We start from the raw sequence: 20,366 nt of genomic DNA, 5'->3' as shown, positions 1-20,366 counted from the left end.
AACAAGTAACAACCATGGTGTTATCAGATGTCGGACGTTCCACGCTATTGTTACTGTGAGAAATTGGAGCTGATGTTTTCCAAGATACATTATATTTTTCATATGATGTCAATTATCTGAATTTATTATACATAAGAGCATATTTTAAACAGGAAATAGTTGTCTTGTTGATGATTTCACGTTGAATAGAAAGAAGAATGATATGCAACAACAATGTCGATAAAGATTTTTGTTCTACAACAGTATAAATTAAATACATAATGCAACCATAGAAATAAATAAGTGCTCTAAAAATAATTTCATTTTAAGAGGATCGAAGTAAAATGTAGCTAATAACAGAAAAGAAGAAGATTTCTCTTTGATCCTAAACAATTAGCTAGTATTACGCATTATTATTATTTAGCTGACCGTTGTAACCCCTAATTCTCACAGAATCTATACTATATAATAAAGACGATCCATCATTTTTCATATTTAATTCGATATTATATCAATTTTCCTTTGATGGAGATAAGTAACTCAAAAGTATTATTAAAATGTACGTTTGATATTATTTATTCGTATGGGCGAATATTCCAAAGTCGACTGTCGGCAAACCGAGAGGAGAAGTAATAGAAGAAAAAGAAGAAAAAGAAGAAAAAGAATAGAAAGCAGAAGAGAAGAGAGGTGAGACGTCGCGACGCTTGCGCCACAGCAACAGCAATTCCGTCAGACGGCGCCTCGACGCTAGCAGCGTCGGACGGACGGATCGCTCGCTCTAGACACCCAGTCAGCCTCCACAGAGCTAGCCGGTTCTTCTCTTCTCCCTTTTCCTCCGCTACCTCCTCACCCTCTTGTTCATTTTACTCCCACTTTTTGCACCCTTCGCGTTCGAGAAGCGCGCGCGCACATCTACGTACGTACACACACGTACACATCTCCCACCACCCTTTTCGATATCCTTGCTCGTAGTGTTAGAGAAAGAGAGAGAGAGAGAGAGAGAGAGAGAGAGAGAAAAGGAGAGAGAGAGAGAGAAAAGGAGAGAGAGAGAGGAAATCACCATCCCCCGAATGACGCGAGAGGGAGTTAGAGTTCCTAGCTTGTCCCCCACAGTTGCAGTGCGTTCCCAACACCCGTGAGACAACCTCGAACTGTCCCGACGTAAGCAACGAAATACACGCACGTACGGATCGACACTCACATTCGCGCACAACAAGAGTCACGAAGAGACTCAATTTTTTCGTGTTGTCGTTTACTCTTCCTTGGTCTTTCTCTCTCTTTCTCTTTCTCTTTCTCTCTCTCTCTCCTCTCTCTTTCTCTCTCTCTCTCTCTCTCTCTCTCTCTCTCTCTCTCTCTCTCTTTTGTACTGGCTAATCCAACTATACCTCAAGCTCCCTCTCAAACTTTGAGGGAGGAAAACATTCGACTACAGTTTGAATACGTGACGTTGAACGCTCGAAAGAGAGATTTTTTCATTCTGTATTTTATCTTTCTCTTTCCTCATATCTGCCTTCGTATTTTTCTTCGGGATATCTGTTTTTCCTTCTTTTATCTTTTATTCACCTTTACTCCTTTTACCTTTTCTACCAATTGAACTCGTACGTTTCTTCAGTGTCCAGCGATTTGCCGTATCGTACAAAGCATACAGTCAGTGTATTTTTTGTATAGAGGTATATCGAAAATTTTTCAGAAGAAAGCTGATCGGACTAAAGAATATGAGAGTTCTGCAGGGTGAGATCAGTTTAAAGTGCGCGTTTATTGCAATAGCTGAGCAAGTTTCCTAGCATAGAAAAGTGTTTTTCCTTTGAAAGACAAAAAAGCGAGTTAAGATGGAGTGAGAGAAAGAAAAAGAGAAATAGAAAGAGAGAGAGAGAGAGAGAGAGAGAGAGAGAGAGAGAGAGAGAGAGAAGAAAGAAGATGTAGCCATAAGCTGTAAATCCTGAGTCAGTTTCTTCGGTGGAAAGTTCCTAGAGAACGAATCGGTGGTCAACAAAGAGAATAAAATCACAAGAAGCGATTATTCAATCGCGCAAAAGGGATGCTACGTCATGAGGACAAGAGACACGATCAAAATCAATGGAAGAAAAGATAGCACAGAAGAATATCGTCGTGATCGAAAAGGTGGATCCTGGTGATTATCGTTCTTCGCGGGATTAACGACCTTAAAGTGATCTCGTGCTGGTGATAAAAAACGAGGAACAGGATAAACTCTACGAGGTCGTGAACGTTTTTAAATTCTTTCAAGTTTTCTCCATGTTGTATAGATATACACATACATATACATATAGTACAAAGAAGAAAAAGTAAGTAGGAGAAAAAAAGGACATTGCTCGTTACGAGGTAATGACTTTGTAATCGCGTAAATAGGTGTACATAGAGAAAATCGACGGGACCGATCGGTTCGATTTATTCATCGTAAAATAGTCACGCTGAAAACGATATTACTTTGTAGCGTGAGCAAGAGAGAGAGGAAGAGAGAAAAAGAGACAAAATTATAGTCTCATTCTTTTCGTCTTCCTTCCCATATCACTTCTTTTTCTTCCTTGTCCTTTTCTTCTTATCTATTTCGTATTTCTGTCGTTTTATCTTATACCAGTAACCGATAGATCTCTACATAAGTATATAACACGCTCGGTTAGCATTTCATGTGTGCGTCCATATGTAGGGGACTGTGCATACAATTACTGCGTACACGTATACGCATATGTATATATATATTACGAATGTTCTGCTGCCCGTCGAACATATCGTTCGAGAATCGATCGAATCACGGATATTTAATGTGAAAGTTATTCGAATTTCGAATTGGGATTCGTGTGTTTTTCGTCGTGCGTACGCGATCAATAAATAATCTTTCTCGCGGTCTATAATTCTATCCGCACACTTTTTCCGTTATTCAATTTCTTGTTGATCTTCCTTTTACTTTATATATATATTTATATATATATATATAAAGTTATATATATATTATATATATATTATATATATGTGTGTATGTGTGTATACAGACACACACACACACACACAGACACATACATACATACATACATACACACACATATATATATCGAAGCATTTATCTTCCAATATGATTCGGAAAGCAGGTCGGAGCAGTACGGGTATCCAATGCTTAGACTTTAGTCCCCGTGCGATAATTAATTATTAGCTCGCGGACGTCGTTAGTGCGAATCAACGTACAAGTTATTTCAAACGTCGAGACCTTTAAATACGAAGAGCCAAAATTGGAGAGAGATAGAGGAACACAGTGTTTCGATAAATAATCGGGCTTTCTTGAATCAAAAAAAGTCTTCTCTCTCTCTCTCTCTCTCTCTCTCTCTCTCTCTCTCTCTCTCTCTCTTTCACACGATTCAGTATAGTTCGTGTCAAATATCCATGCCCGAGATTAATTTAAAGGAAAGGTTAGAAAGGGGGACCAATTTTTCACGCGCATTTTAATCCTCTCTTTCTTCTTTCTACTTTTACCATGCGTCTACACATTTGTATAGTTTAATCTTTACCCTCTCGATCCTTTCATACATCCATCCTACGCGCCGAATGTTCATCTCTCTCCTTTTGCTTCTTACTCGCTTTCTTTATCTCTTTATCTCTCTCTCTCTCTCTCTCTCTCTCTCTCTCTCTCTCTTCCTCTCCCTCTCTCTCTCTCTCTCTCTCTCTTTCTCTCTCTCTCATTTTCTATATGAATACATTTTTTTTCGTTCGTTCGTATTGATACTGTCATCGTAAGCCAGTGAATTCTGCAGTCGCGATTCACGCAAAGCAATAACTAAAGGGCCAATCTACGATTAAGACAACGACAACGATGATGTAAAAAAACGAAGAGACGCAGAAAGAACAAAAAGAAAAAAGGAAGAAAGGCAGAGAAATGAGGACACTTCGATGCCTTCATTGAGAAACAATTCGCGTCACCGAGCGTCGCTTACCGCCCCAGATATTAGCTTCAGAATGAAAGATCTCATAATTCTTATGTAGACGATGGTTCAACGTTTTATTAAATAAAAAATTTAATATCTATAAAAACACAATTTCACGTATTAGGTAATAAATCTGCACTTGAGGTGAAAGACGACGAGTAAAGGAGGAATTTAAAAGAAGAAAGAGAGAAGGGGTGAAGGAGAGAAAGAGAGACTGGTTCGATCTTCGATAAGAATGACAATGTCGAAGCGGGCATGACGGCGCTGACCTCGAGATGCGACGAGACCACCACTCTCTTGCTATTGTTATTACTGGAATTGGCACCTGGTGCAAGCTGTTATCCGCGTTCCTCTATCGGCGCGACATTAGAGGCGTCCTCAAACGACGGTGGTGCGTCGTCCCCCGACGTAAGTTCCTCAACCGCGACGAGATAGCATCCGCAGAGCACGGCGAGGGTGCGAGTGATGATTCCGCCACTTCTTGGGAACATTATGTTTATCGACGACGCCGGTAGCTCGGCAACGGCGTCCACGAACGTCTTCGAGGAGAACATGACGTGGTCTCGTTCGACAATTGCCGGCTCAACGTCTTTTTCTACAATCAGCGAGGCCACCTCGAAAAGCTACGAGGAAACGAAAGAAGAACGAGGGAGGACAGAAACGATCACTCGCCTTGCCGATTTTGCTGTCGGTTGGACCGACTGGAACGGCACCGAGCGAATAGAGGAAAGTAGAAGAGAAGGGGAAAAAAACAAGTCGGTGGAAACTTCTAACGATCCAATCAAGGAGATCGGTGAACAGCCGAGAGGAAGAGATCCCCTCGGTTATGCCTGCGAAAGGGAAGATTCTTTGATTTCCAGCGTCTCCGATAGGAGCACTTTTGAGATCTTCACTGGAGGTTCGAGCCTTGGCGTTGATCTTCTCTTTGACATAACCTCCGACACTATGAAAGATCTTGCCGTCTCTTCCTCCAACGACTCCATCTTCAACGAGAGTCTACAGTATACTTCGAATAAAAGCTATAATAACGAGACCTTGATCGTTTTCGGTGATAGCATGTATCCATCGGGATATACTTTGCCGCACATCATCCTGGCCTCGATCGTGGCTACCCTTTTGATGGTAGTAATCGTCGTTGGTAACATGCTTGTAATAATTGCGATTATGACGGAGAAAGCACTGAAGAATATTCAGAATTGGTTCATTGCCAGTCTCGCTGTCGCAGACTTCTTCCTGGGTCTCATCATAATGCCATTCTCATTAGCGAACGAGATCATGGGTTACTGGATCTTTGGCTATTGGTGGTGCGATATATACTCAGCGATGGATGTGTTACTCTGCACGGCCAGCATCATGAATCTCTGTCTCATAAGTCTCGATAGGTTCTGGAGCATTACTCAGGCAGTGGATTACTTGAAGAAAAGAACACCGGCCAGGGCGGCACTTATGATCGCCCTCGTCTGGCTACTATCCGCTCTCGTTTGTATACCGCCATTGCTTGGCTGGAAGAGGCCAACACCGGAAGAGGATTATCCCAAATGCAAGGTGAGTAATTTTTTTTTAATACCTTAAAATCAGAATAGAGATGTTTTCATGTCATCCTTTCGTTTTACTTTTTCGATAAAAATCGAGAGTACACATTTGTTTTATCCATTCTTTTATAAAATCCAGATCACTGATATATTGGATTTGAAATATTGAAATTAATGATTATACTTACGATTAATGATTATATTTACGATAGATAATAGAAGAATAAAGAAGTAGAAATTTAATTTGTATTCTCACGCGATAAAGGATTCGTTAAATATTTTTGTCATGTCGGATAAATGTGAAAGAACATCCGATTATCGCAAGATCACATTGTGAACTCGGCAAAGAGATATCATGTGGGTTTTCGGGGCACGTTGATTTTGTCGGACTTTCTAGAGAATATGTCAGATCGGACTCTGAGCTAGATTGATTTGTTAGAAAAGCTAAGTAGTTTTGCAAAAACGTTGGAAATCGTATCCTTTAATCACATCGATTGATTTCAGGACTGTCAACTAAATTTATAATAAATTGGCTTATTCATATTCCCTCTCCCTTTCTCTCTCTCCCTCTTTCTCTCTCTCTCTCTTTCTCTTTTAATCATACATTTTCACACGAAGAATATTTCTAGATTAATTGGATTGATTATCGCTAAAATCTTATTTTTATTTGAAAAAATCGCACAATATTATATATACTGTAAATAAACTTAATATCGTTAGGATGGATTAGTTATTAAATATCAAAAAGTAAATTAATCATAATATTTTATTAATTATCTACTTACGCAAATTAATTTAAAAAACACGTAAAAATTAATGTTACTTGAAATTAATACAAATAAGTTCCAGCCTACAAATATTTTTTTCATGATCGAAGTAATCCTCTCGACCTTCATCAGAACAGGAAAGACGAGTGATGATTATCGAATGTTAGTAGCATGCAAGACATAAAGAAGTCGAACATTATCGACTGACGTCAATTTTTTAATGTCTTTTTCAAACGAACAAAAACAGGCGGAGAGAAATAAAGAAAAAGACCGGTTCGTAAGTGATGCAAAGCAACGCTGGTGTATTCAAGAATGAAGAGATCTTTCAGAGACTCTTGATATTTGTCGAAAAAGTTTCTTTTCCTGTTTAAAAATCTCAAGGTATCGAGTAAAAGTTGTTGTATTTTGTTTTTGATCTTATCGAAAATACGTATCTACTAATTCATCGTTACCGATAAATCGTGCTAAAAAAGTATTTAAACTCTTAAAAATGTTCGAACTACGTTGTAAAACGCTCTGAAAAATTCTTTCTTTGACTCCTTTTAGGAGCACGATTCCTACCTTGCTGATTTAATGCGAATAAACTCACAGCCCGCAAGATGTTTTTACGAGCGAAAGAGAGGATTTTCGTTGAAAAGGCAGCCGATAGAAATAGATATCCGTATTCATTTAATTTATTACGATATTTCGTTAGTCGGAACGTCCAAGTTTTTGAAATAAATTAAATAAATTTCTGGAGAAAAAGTTGAGGGATGAGAAGGGTTAATCGGGTTTCAATGAAACTTTCCCACAAGAAAAAGTTATCACGGTAAGCATCTAATAAGCGCGATTCTATAAAAGGAAAGTCATGAAGTTGAGTCTTCAAAGAAGTACCTTTACGAAAGTTAATAGCAAACCGTTGTTTCGACGAATTTACTTTTATAGAACTCGAGATGTAGAGACGTTTCGTCTCATTGTCAGTTTTTCGATTTTTATCCTTCTGTGTAAGTTTATTCCTATATTTTCCTATTTTTTTTTTTTAAAGCAATCGCTTCGACCGCGCGACGAAATCTTTTAATAGGATTAAACTATAATACGATTAGTACGTTGGTTTGTGATTAATTCCCGAAGAATGGACTCGAAAATCTTTCAGCCGAGAGCCGATAATTTTCGAGAAAGAAACGCGATGTAAAATCGATTTTTCGATCGACATGGATATCTCTCTCATAAATAAGATGTTGCAAAATCTATTTTTACGAGGGTCGACGAGATACGATCGTTCTTCTTGAAATTCCACTTATACACGGAACGATCTAAGAGAGACGTATTCTGACGAGGAATCTCTACGAGTCTGTGATTTTCGAGACGAATTAATGGTATGCGACGAAAAAAAAACGTATCGTCGCAGCTATCAATTTTGGTCTTTGGTTTACGAGCGGCGAGTTCTGATACAGCCACGCTACCATCTCGTCGCTTGACAAACGTTATTGGATTTCTGCGAAAGAGGGTCGGTCGTCGACCGTCTTCAAAAAGAATACAGTGAAGAAGACTAATCTGCGAACGATTGTTACTTCATTATTCGATCTATTTTTTCGCATCGTCGCTTCTTAACGGTTTAAATTTTATTAAAGACTTTTAAAAAAGGCTACCTATTTTCGAAAAAGGCTAAAGTACGATGTTTATTACGTTTGATATTCTATTCAAAAGTTTTCGTAAATGTCTCGAAAATGTTTGAAAGAGCTCTTATTCTTTATTTCAATACTATTTTTGATCGCTTACAACTGTTGCGCATACTGTAATGCTGAAATTCTAATTTATAGTTTATTAGATAAATATAAATCCATCGTAAGATTTATCGAATCATTGATTTCCGGCTCAAGGTTGCTTATATTGGAGAAATGTATTCGTTACATAGTAACTCGAATAAAAGACAATTCGATAATAAAGAAAGGAAAAGCAACTCGTAGCGAGAGTAATATAATTCAGCAGCATTTCTCATTTAAATATCGTTACAAGTATCTTTATCATAGATCATTTTCAATTTTTATCGAACTTTTCTCTTTTCTCTCTCTCTCTCTCTCTCTCTCTCTCTCTCTTTCTTTCTTTGGTTACTTCCATCTCCATTATCTAGGAAATGTAATTCGACATCGTCTATTGATATTTCATCGACTACAGAATTAACGTTCTTTCCGATTTCTATTATTGGTTCTCCTAGAAATTAAATATACGTTTAATGTAGTACTAGTACTAGTCGTGATGTTCTAGGCAAAACGAAGAAAAGGTTGAAATCAAGTAAAGAGAGAGAGAAAGAAAAAGAGAGAGAGAGAGAGAGAGAGAGAGAAGAAACTAGTGGTAGCTTTCAAATCAATTAGATAATTATTGAGCGACGGTTTTAATCGAAATATCTCATGATTGTTCGAAGATACGGTCGAAAAGGCGAAAATCAAAAAAAAAAAGAGAGAAAAATGAGAAAGAGAATGGGATTGGGAAGAATGGAAGCAAGATTTTGTAGCTATTCCTGAGCGAAGAACCTCATCAAGCTTTTTATTCGATCTCACTCTGTTAACGGGAAAGGATGTTCTTCGATTATTTAAGCTCTATGTCAATTACACATCGAAGTATTTCGAAGCGATTTTTACGATTTCCATCTCCTTTCTATTAAGTGTCTTTCTCTTTCTTGAACATAATACGAAGAAAGCAGAGAGAGAGAGAGAGAGAGAGAGAGAGAGAGAGAGAGAAAGAAAGAGATTTAATTTACTTGATGTCCTGTATTATTAAAAGTATCTATTCCCTTGGTTGTTTAGAAACAACTATAGTAATTGCGGTGGACCAGATATATGCATTTATAATTCATTTTATTTTAATTAATCTAATATGACTGTAAATCGTTAACAGTAACGTTTATGGAAATAGGGGTTTGAACGAACAATATCAACCAATCGAATTTCTTCGATTATTAACGACATATCTTTGTATCTTCCTTGAAAAAAATAAAATATATGTCCCTTAGATACTTTAAAAATAACATTTAGGATTTGCAAGATGTAGAGGTACTGCTTTAAGAAGTGATATTGATAGATTTTTGTTATAGCAATTTTATTAACTATTTATTTATGTTAATAAACCACATAAAATGACGCATTTAAGATTACTCTGGTAATTCATTAAATCTTATTATTCAGAATTCTCTAATCTATTAAAGATATATATATTCTATAATACATATTTTTTTTACAATTTTATTTTTAGTATTTTATTTTACAATTTTGTTGGTTTTTCCTTTAAGGTATTTGAGCTTTTGACGAAGACAGCTGCATTCAGAATAGTTTTATAAGTTTGAGATAAATCTACCAAGAAACTGGATTGAAAAGTTATGTGTTTATTACGAAAGATTACGTAAGATAAAATTCTGAAGATATCAAAAAGTGTCCCACGAAATTTTTTCTGACCAATAACTATTTGAAAAATAAACGTCTGAGGAAACCGATATAAAATCAATCTATATAAAAAGAGAGTTATTCGGTTTAATGAGAAACTTTTCGAACGCAAAGTTAGTCGGTTTTTCATCCTTCCTTGAATTTTTTAAGCCTCCTCTCATTACGGATTCCATTGTTATATCCGGTCTTCCATCGGGATCTCGAAAAAGAAAGAGGAAGAAAAAGAGAAGGCAGGTGATCGCACGGGACAAAATGAAAGTTTCATTTGATGAACGAAGGAAAGAGATGGCCAACACTAGGAGGGAGAGCGAGGAAAAGACAGACTATCGGAGGAGTACCCAGAAAAAGTAATTGCTACGGCGATCCGATCGCCATGAAAGACTAGACCGTAAAATTTTAATCGAGCCACTTTATTCACAAGACCTTGCCTCGTAATCCCTAAAACTTAGGAGAGAAAGAAAGAAAGAAAGAGAGAGAATGAGAGATGTCGGAGAGTCGGAAGATGGTGTACAGTCATGGCGAAAAGTGGTAAAAGCAGGTCGTTAATCATGCTTGCCTCTTTCACTATCCCTTTCTCTCTCTTTCTTCTTTCTTTCTTATCTTTAACAGCGTCCTCCGCGTTCGCTCGAATTCATCTCGCAATTTGAGATCAAACAAACGGAAATAACGATCCTCTTGCTTAAGTATGGCCGACTGATCCCTAAGAACCTTTGTAGTATTCTGAAAAGTGAGAAAATGAAGAAACGAGACAAATTTATCGCGTTTTAAGTCTTATCGATCAAAATTGTCAAGATTATAAACATGGCAAGTAACGGCCATTATTTAGAAACAAAATAAAAAATGATAGATACTCTAGGACGATTTCACGTATTATTCTTTTTCATTTCGTACCAGTTAGAATATTATTCAAAAAGGATTTATGAAATGTATTATTCGAGCCGATATTCGAATTAATTATTGAATGTGTTTCACCTTTCACACTTTAAAACGAGAGAAAAGAGCGAACTTCATTTACTTCCGAGAACGGAATAGAATTTATGATTACTCCTTTTCAATCCAAGAATCTTTTTGCCGATCTTTCGTCCCGTCTCTCCCACTTTCTCGACGTAATCCCCTCGACAAAGAGTTAAGAACGATGCGATGGTAACACGCTATTGCACTCGGCCCGAGTGCGCGAGCTGAATATTTCTCTCGTCGTTCGGTCCTCCTTCTAAGCCGTTACATTTCTTTCTTTTCTACTCCGAAGAGATTGCGCGAAGATTCAACGAGCGTTTCGCGTTTCTTCTCGCGCCTCCTTTTACCTTGGGAAGTAATAATGATAATACATAGTGATTGCGATCATAATGAAGTAACTTCGTGGAATGCAAGAAAATTCAGTATCGAGGTCGAGAGTTGGAAAAGTAAGAAACTATTAATATTAATTGTATCTTGCTTTGGTTTTAAACAATGTCGAGCGATGAAACAAAAAAGACAAAAAAAAAATATATATATATATATATATATATATACACATACAATAGATTTGATATCTATATTAACGTTGAAGAATAACGATATAAAAATTTAAATAAATAATAAGTAAATACAATTAACACGTAAATAAATAGAAGAGAATAAAAAAAAGGAGAAAAAAGCCATATATTCAAGAAGTATAAAGACTACGTTATATATGAAATAGAATTCTTTTAATCACTCAATTTCAAAAATCACAGCAATTTCTATTTCAATTAGATTCCTTTACAAAAGACAAGGAAAAAGAGATAAAGAAAAAGGATTGACACTTTAAAAATTAGATCAATATACTTACTCACATTAATATGTTGCATGTGTTGAGTAGTAGTAGTCAGATCGAGGTCGAATCAAACTCACTTTTTGTCATTTTCTCTTACCTTCTTACAATGTGAGACTTGGCAACGATTGACAGGCGAAAGGGCGGACATCCTAATCAAAGGTGCTTGATAAATGCCAAAAAAATTTTACGAGCTTGAAATCGAGAAAATTCATGAAGGGTGAGAACATTAGAGGATGGAAAAGAAGGAACACAACCCAGATGCGATGTATTAACTGAATGTGACAGCCAGGCATCCAGTAAACTAACTCTCTTTCTTTTTCTCTCTTTATCCTTCTTTCTTCTCTTTCATTTAGTGCACAAAATGGCTGCTTCAAAATCGATACTCTTACACCATCGAAACTCCGCTTCTTTTTTCTCCTTGATCTTTATAGAAAATTATTATTCAACGATTTTCGTCAGTATTTTCGAATTAAAACATGTTAAAATGTCCATGGCGAGATTCATTTGATGATTTAATATTGTCTCTTGCTATTTTAACGTAAATCGAGATACACATATATTACTTCGATCTCGTTCTACACAATTTTTGAATTCATGTAATTCGTACTTTGCTCGTTTATTAAGTGATGATAGGTACCAATGGTTGGTAATGTTTTAAAATGATTAAAAGACAGCTTTTTTCTGCTGTCCTTTGACCGTCGATAATGATAACGAGTACTATCTAGTTACTATCTTTCCTTGTACTGGCTAACGAGTGCGATGCAAAAAAGTTTGCCTCACGAAATGGTCTGGCTATTGAGGGCTTACGATCTACACAAAAAAAATCGTACGTTGTACGCGTAACTATAACGAATTTTAGAAATGTAGAAATGAGAAGTTGGAATAAACGAATGAAAGAAAAAGAGAGTGAGAGAGAGAGAGAGAGAGAGAGAGAGAGAGAAAGAGAGAGAAATAAAGGAAGCTAGAAAAAACAACGAAGTTGATACGCGAAGGAGAGAATTATAAATAGTGTATATTTGTGAAAATATGACATAAAGTACGAAAATATGACGTGAACCAGTAGAATTATGTCTATTTGTCTATCTTTTTGTCTTCATTTGTCGTTTTCCTTCTCACTCCCTTTTACGTGCTACAATTTCAGTTTGCTTGATAAAACTTTATTTTTACTTGGTAACATTTAAATGACCTTCTATGTAGTTAATTAAAAAAGTCGAAAAATGGATCTTTTCGAAAGATGGCATCTTTGCAAATTTTTTTAGTTCTATATTTGTGAGAAATTCCGTTAAATTGAATTTGACCGTGAAATGAAATTAGGGAGAAAAGGGCAAGGCGTCCGATATTCCGCGTTAGTTGGTACTCGGCGAACTGGTCGTTAAATTAGCTTTTAATCTGATATATCTTAGAGCGGATCAATAGAAAAAGAAAGTGACTCTTACATAGTATGCTGTGAAAAAGGTAATAGCGAAAAAGAGACAGAGTGAGTTTGAAAAAGATTATCGCACGACAACCACAATTAGTACATCGGTCGTTAAGCTTGCTCATTGCTGAAACGCCTCTCACATCCGATCCACATCCGATCGTTCTAACTTCGTTACCTTGAGAACGAAGTAGCTGACACATCGTGTTCAAAGATTGGAAGCTGACGGTGAACCATCGAACGTCAGCCTTTGAAGATGTCTCTCTCTAGTCCTCCTTTTCATCTCCTATCTTCTTTCCTTCCAATATTCGTTTGCTTTCTATCTCCCTCATCACTCTCGATAACTTTTTTTCAATTTCCTATGTTGAATTACTCCTTTCTCTTTGGAATTTAACCGACACCTCTTACACGAATATTCGTTACGCACAGAAATAATATCAAATAATATATTGAAACGATATAGTTTTATTTCTACGTGTTTAATTTATATCTGTTATGATTTTATACAATATCGTGAAAATATGCATAATTACGAGAAATATACGATAACATGAATATTTAAATCCAAGATGAACAATAATTTTTTGAGATTCCAGTGAAGATGAGATAAGCTGCTTTTTAATAAGTATACCCGCAGGTTATATATTATTTTTCGACATTTTTTTCTCACATCATCATTACGGAAAAATTTGCGTCTCGAATAAAGCTCATATAGGCAAAAATGCAAGTGGGATCATAAATATGCAACGCGAAAAATGCCATAAATTGCGACTAAGCAATTAGCAGGAGTCGTTATTCATGTCTTTTCCATATACGAGGACAATTTTTATACTATATTTCTTGTCCAATACGGCACTAATATACCATCCACATCTACGTTCACGTTACAACGACGAGGATGGATGCTTTTCCCTTGTAATTAAGAAATACGTATATTTAACTTGAATCCGTCTGCATTCTAAAATCATTCATACGAAATGCTCAATATTTACCGATGTTAGTTTACAAACGAAAGTAGCCAGCTTATTCGTAAAATAAAATTATATTTTCCGCTTAGGAACGCTTCAAGCTTGCAAAAACAAACGAAAGAGAGAGAAAGAGAGAGGGAGACGGGAAATGAGTGATATGGCATACTTTATTAAAAAATGTTAGGTTAAAGGCATCCTTGATGCGTCGAATCGTTTCGCAGGAGCATGCGAGCTATGCTACTTTTAAATGGAACGATAGCTCAGAGTGATTGCATTTCGTCAGACGTAAAGAGTGTTTTTAATAAAACCGTCGTCCCTCTCGACTCACCGCCCAGTTGTATATAGACTCCTCTTCTAGTTATACGTACGAAGATACAAATATACGTATAGGAAGAGCTACGTAATGCAAGCAGCTTCCGAAATGGCAAGCTGCCTTCGGGCGACTCAACGATGCGCTTCGAATACCATCCTCGCTCGCAGATATTCGACTCATACAAAATACACTACTAAAGATTTCGCACTTTTCAAACGAGAGTAAAAAAAGAAAAAAAAAGAGAGATGATAAGATGGACTCTCGTCAATGAAAAAAATGTGAAATACACTCGAAATGTTCTAAAAGCTGTTTGACAAAAAATTAAAAATAAATAATTAATAAAAAATTATGCGTATAATTATACAAAAATGATGATCTAAAACATGATGGCTTCTTGCTAATTTTTTTAGCAACAATATTTTTATTAAAGTCTACAATTTAATCACTTTTGTTTAAAACCGAGAAAATCGTCTTCTAACGAAAAGAACCGTCGAGTTAGTACAAATAAAAGGTAAGACATGAGAAAGATTGTGAGAAACAGGATGTTGAAAGAAGGAAGTATGAAAAGGTAAATAAAAAGATGAGATCAGATTGAAGAGCAAAACTCTGGAGGCACGTTCATAAAGCTGCAAAACGAATTGCATGTGAAATCTGTTCATCGAGAAAAGAGGAAGTACTTTTCATGTTTCTCTCAAAAACATACATTACAAGGCCGTAAAAGATAGGGAAAATCGAATGTTAAAGCCACCGTACAAGCTCCTTAACTATTCATACAGATTGATTATGCCATGTTGCTGCTTTCTTAAGTAACAATAAGAACAAGCAGTAATTCATTAAAACCTCATTAATTATGTAAATTGTAGAAAAAACAGGATTTAATGGTAAGAAAAGGAAAAGCTTTTTAACAATCGATTTATCAATAGTTCTGGTATCGGAAAAATTCTTCGATTTTGTCGTTTCTTATATATTAAAAAGAAAACAATCAAATCACAAGTTTTTTTTTTTACATATATATAACATATATATATATATATATATATATATATATATATATATATATATATATATACATTTATGTATGTGTATGTAGAATATTTTTTGCAACCCTATCTGAAAGATACAGATTGACTAATTTGGATCACTTACTCTTAATACGTATTTTATTGATAAAGACACTATAATTAATATGTTATAACTAAAATATTACAACTCTTTTCTCTTTCTCTGGTTTAATGCAGGCTTTATTCGTTATATTTTACTCTGTGTTACTTTTCTCATTATTCTTTGTTAGTCTTACCTCTTAACTCTGATCTTTCTCTTCTCATTGTTCTGCTCAAGACTGTCTTCGTTGTTCTTTTCTTACACCCCGTAGCCTTTCTCATCCTCACTTATATTCACGCGTATGCATCACATGCTTCTCTCTATCTCTATCTCTCTCTCTCTTCCAATCTCAGCCCATTCTCTTCCTTTTATAAATAACCTATCTCACAAAGGACAGACCATGCTCTGTTCGATTGCTGATCAATTTGTCTCACACATGTGTATACAACTAATGTTAGAACTTTCCATCTTTTTGTTCGCCTGCCGATAGATTTACTTATCTCATGCACACATACACACACGACTAACTAGAGCTAGAACCTTCCAACCTACATATATATATATATGTAGGGAAAAAATTAAAAATGTGGTGAAAATGATAGTACGTACCATTTTACCTTACTGATAGGTAGGCGCAATGCTGAGGAAAACAACATTGTGCTCGACTATTAATTAGATATAAAACTATGAAAACCAATATCACAGGCTATTCGCTATTCGCTATTCGCTATTCGCTGACTCGCTGGTCCTTTCGCTGTTTCGGTGGTACACTTATTCTTACTTCGCTGGTCACTCTCGCTGGTTTCTCTCGCTGTTTCGCTGGTACACTACTCACTAGACATTCTCGTTGTTTCGCTGATACGCCACTCGTTGGTCATTCTAGCTTTCTCACTGATACATAATAACTCGCTAGACATTCTCGCTGTTTCGTTGATACGTTGTTTCGCTTAAGATTCTCTCGCATACTCACTCTTGTCGCCTTTTTTCACTCTCTCTCTCTCAATATCTCAACTCCAATTTTCTTTCCATAAATATACGTATCTCGCAAAAGATAAATCACGCTCTGTTGACCAATTTGTCTCATACATATACGCACACAATTAATTAATGCTAGAACCTTTTATTTTTTTGTTCAACTGCTGATCGGTTTATCTTACACACATACACACACACATACACGTACATATATATATATATATATATATAACGTATACTTTTCTATTTCATATCACCGTACAATATTTCCAATCGTTCAGAATTACTATAAATAATACAAGTTGATCCATCGAGTAGTTGGATTTCTGACGATAATCGTTTCGAACTGTTCTGACGATACAAACTTCAAAAATGAGAATTTCAGAGTTAAATGCATAGCTAAATGATTCATTTACACGTTCTTTAATAATACCATTACTTGTAATAAATATGCGTTGTATTTAATTTTCAGCAAACTTCTTACGTGATATTCATAGGAGTATATACTTATAAGATTCTTTTATTAGGATATAAAAACGAAGGACGTAATATATTTCCATATTTTTAGTTAAGAAAATGCATTTCACCCATCTTCATTTTTTCGGTTATACTGTCGCTAACAGAACTTATATTAATCTACTATGTAAGTACATAGATACGTATGTAGTACACGATGAAGTAAGTACGTATATAATACATGATGAAGTAAGTTATTTTAAGTAAAAGCAACAAAAAGTTTAGTTTCCTCCATTCTATTCTTAAAACCCTTCTCCAGTATGATACTTGCAACTTTCCTTATTATTTAGGTACTTAAATGGATTAATTATGTACAATAACTTAGTAACTGCAAGAGAATATTTTTGTTTCTTTTGAACTACCAGTTTTTTTCTCTGAATTTTCTCATCTATTAAATAACGATTTTCTTAAACAATTTAACTTCTCTGACAAAAACAAAAATCATTGTACCTACTTTTCATGAATTCTCGTTTCTCCTTATGCTGTTCAATGGACGATAGTGACGTCCTAGTCTTCTTTTTCTTCGACTACCTGTAGTTACCGCGAGCATGACAGAAAGTTGTGCGGCCGGAAGAAAGTCCAGAAAAGTCTGGAAGAAAAAGAAAAGAGTGCTTGGGAGTGAGGAAGAGGGAGAATGAATGGAACGATAAGGAATTCGAGCCAGGACACTGAAACCTCTGACCTGGTATGTCGGCCAATCTTTTGGCTAGGTGTCTTTTTCTTCTTCTCTCTCTTTTTTTCTCTCTCTCTCTCTCTCTCTCTCTCTCTTTCTCTCTCTTTCTCTCTCTCTCTCTCTCTCTCTCTTTCTGCTTCTTTCTCTTTCTTTTTCTCCCTTTCTCTTCCTTTCTCTCTCTTTCTCTCTCTCAATGTCCAGCTTTCAATGTCCCTTTTCTCAGCTTCTAAAGATATTCGTACTCGGTTGAGATACGATCGACTTCCTTTCTGTACTATAAATCCATATATTGGTGCAAGGATATACATCCTTTTCGCGCCAAACTTCCGATTTCGCTTCAATCCTTAAAAGTTGACACAACCTGAGAAAATTCATTTAAATATTTACTATTTTAAACAATGAACACATTCATTTTTTATTTGAAACTAATTCGCAAAAGTTGCAAATTCCAAACCAGTTTACTTTATAGAATTTACATATAAGTGTTAAACGTAGAATTAAAATGATAATAACAGCGGCGGATTTATTCACAGGCGATGGAGGTGATTATCCCTATACGACAATATAAATTTATATTATGTAATAAATTTAATTTAATATATGGTGCATAATTGATTTATTTTAATGGAGATAATGAATCGCCTTGCAAATTGTTAAAGTAAATTCTAAATCATTTAAGTGGAGACTTTCAACCTTCTCGAATTACATACATGGCCCTCTAAAATTTTGAATTACGATCGAAAGGTTTCGTGAGATTAACGCGAAATATATCGTGCAAGATAAACTACAGATTATTATACTATCCCAATGCGAATACTGTTGGATGATAATCGCGTAACATTCCGCTCCATAATTATTACCGGCTAGATATTGATTGTGGCAAGAATTTACTGGTGATTAATCGAATAAGGCGATTCTATTGAACAGTAATCCGATTCCTAGTGTAACCCAATAGGAAGAAAACACCTAAGTATTATTCAATGTTATCTATACCGGGAGAGCCATGTTCTTTTTTTACATGTTTATAATTAATTTCATTTAACAAAGTTTAAAGAATTTTCTTTCTAACCTATCGAGTATAATAAAAATCTCTTTTTAAAAACAAAAAGAAGAAATACGCGTTTCTCACTTAACATTTTGTATAAAGAATAGAGGACCTCCTGTAAAAGTTCCATTCGTTCGAAAGTGCGTCAGAATCCTTTATTCCACTTCCACCTTTCAGACGGAAATCCCAAACTCAATCTCCTTTCTGTGACGCGAACGTGCCAAGAGGACATAGAGAAAAGAAGAGAAAAAGGGGAAGGATAACACGGCCAGTAAAGAAGAAATTGTGGTATCGCTCGAATGGTTTTCCGTCGACTTCGAATCGCTTCGATATGAGAATGCTACGTCGAAATCAGTGAGGTTACGTAAATAGATTTTGTGAGACTATCGAGAAGGTGTCACGTGTTAAGATAAAACACATATTTTGCTTGTCTTTATAAATGTAGAAATTTGCGAGCATTCTAAAGATAACGATTTTTGATAGAAATTTCTCTCTCTCTCACACATACACACACACACATGCAGAACACACTAATACGTTCTTTTATCATCTCGCTGCACGTGTTGCTAAGAAAGTATAAAATAAGAATTTCATTTCATCTTTAAGTTTGATAGTCAATATTATAAGTATCATATTGCATTCATTGGAATATGTTAAATTGTTCTGACAACAAATTGAAGTAATCAACAATGATTTTCTTTTTAAATTTAAAAACAGAAATAATTAAAATTCTCATTTAGTATTTTTGAAAATTTTTATATTTTTCTTCCTAGTCTCCTTTCGCTACTACAACTGCTTTCTCTCTCTCTCTCTCTCTCTCTCTCTCTCTCTCTCTCTCTCTCTCTCTCTCTCTCTCTCTCTCTCACTTTCTCTTTCTTTACTTGTCGAAGAAGATACTATTTTCTATTTACACGAGAAGATGAAAAAAAGTGAAAGCTATTGTTAAGAACATGTCTCTCTATCAAAAACATCACGAAAACTCAAAATTACTTATAAACACTTACTTGGAAAAAGAACGACGAGGAATTGTTGTAGATAAGAACGAATTAAAAGAATATAAACGAAGATAAACGAGACTGAATTAAAAGAATGAAGGAAGGCTTCTTCGTTAACGAATCTTTTCTTGGGAGTAATATCTTCGCAGCTGACGATCGATATTCTGAAGAGAACAAAAGCCCAGCATATCCTTTCTCTTTTCAGAACTGCTTCATGAACATCGACAACAACATTGGCAACGACAGCAGCAATAGCTGCACTAACTCGGAAAACCAAACTCTCGAGGCCATAGGGTTAATATCTTATCGAGAAGAGGATCGATACATAGAATTCTAGCATTCCTGTCATATCTATTAGTGTACAGGCGGTAGTACTTGTGAATAAGGACAGTATGTATTGCCTAGAGTATACTTAACAAGACCAAACTCGTCGTTAAGATAATCAAATAGAATACAATACTTGATCTATGTGTCTCTTTTTCTCACACAGAGTCAGTGTTTTGCTTACTTTGTGACTAATTAATTTCATTATTTCCGATAGTTAAGTACAAAGGAACCATTATTGGTAGGGAGCATGAAAAGAGCGAAGCACGAAACCGTATGTTTTCAGATCGTTAACATGAAGCTCTACCTTTCTACTGCCGATGAAAAGCCGAAGTAAGGATCTTGAGTACGAAGGATGTATTAAAGTAGCATTGTCGTGCTTTTGCTTTGACATTGTTTCATGTTCGTATCGCTCAAATTTCTTTTCCCTGAACGTGACTGATTAATTTCATTAGGTTTAAGATAGTGTTCGACTTCACAAATAATGTCTTCCTAAGTGTAATCTTTTGAGAAAGCGAGTAATTTATTGTACATTTTCAATTATCAAAGTTAGTAAAAGGATAATTTATGAAAGGACAATAAAAGAAGCATAGGCAACTTAAACTATATTTTATATAAGTA

At 35.6% G+C, this 20,366-nt stretch overlaps 1 protein-coding gene across 4 annotated transcripts in view; it reads left to right on the top strand.

Annotated features, from left to right (window-relative positions):
• Nucleotides 1-715: 715 nt before the first annotated feature.
• The window catches only part of LOC124957773 (alpha-2B adrenergic receptor), a 70,554-nt gene continuing 50,903 nt past the window's right edge, over nucleotides 716-20,366 (top strand). The window contains exons 1-2 of one of the 4 annotated variants that reach the window (XM_047515069.1): nucleotides 716-895; nucleotides 1,670-5,456. In XM_047515069.1, the coding sequence (XP_047371025.1) occupies nucleotides 4,377-5,456 (1,080 nt within the window). In that variant the 5' untranslated portion in view covers nucleotides 716-895; nucleotides 1,670-4,376. Of the gene's footprint in view, nucleotides 896-1,003; nucleotides 5,457-20,366 lie in introns of those variants that run through there. The other 3 variants (XM_047515071.1, XM_047515070.1, XR_007103731.1) reach the window with 3 other exon arrangements.

The sequence above is a fragment of the Vespa velutina genome, chromosome 2 (genome assembly GCF_912470025.1).
Source record: "Vespa velutina chromosome 2, iVesVel2.1, whole genome shotgun sequence".
Lineage (NCBI taxonomy): Eukaryota > Metazoa > Arthropoda > Insecta > Hymenoptera > Vespidae > Vespa > Vespa velutina.
Note: the sequence above shows the minus strand (reverse complement) of the source record. Positions and strands in the feature narration are given on the sequence as shown.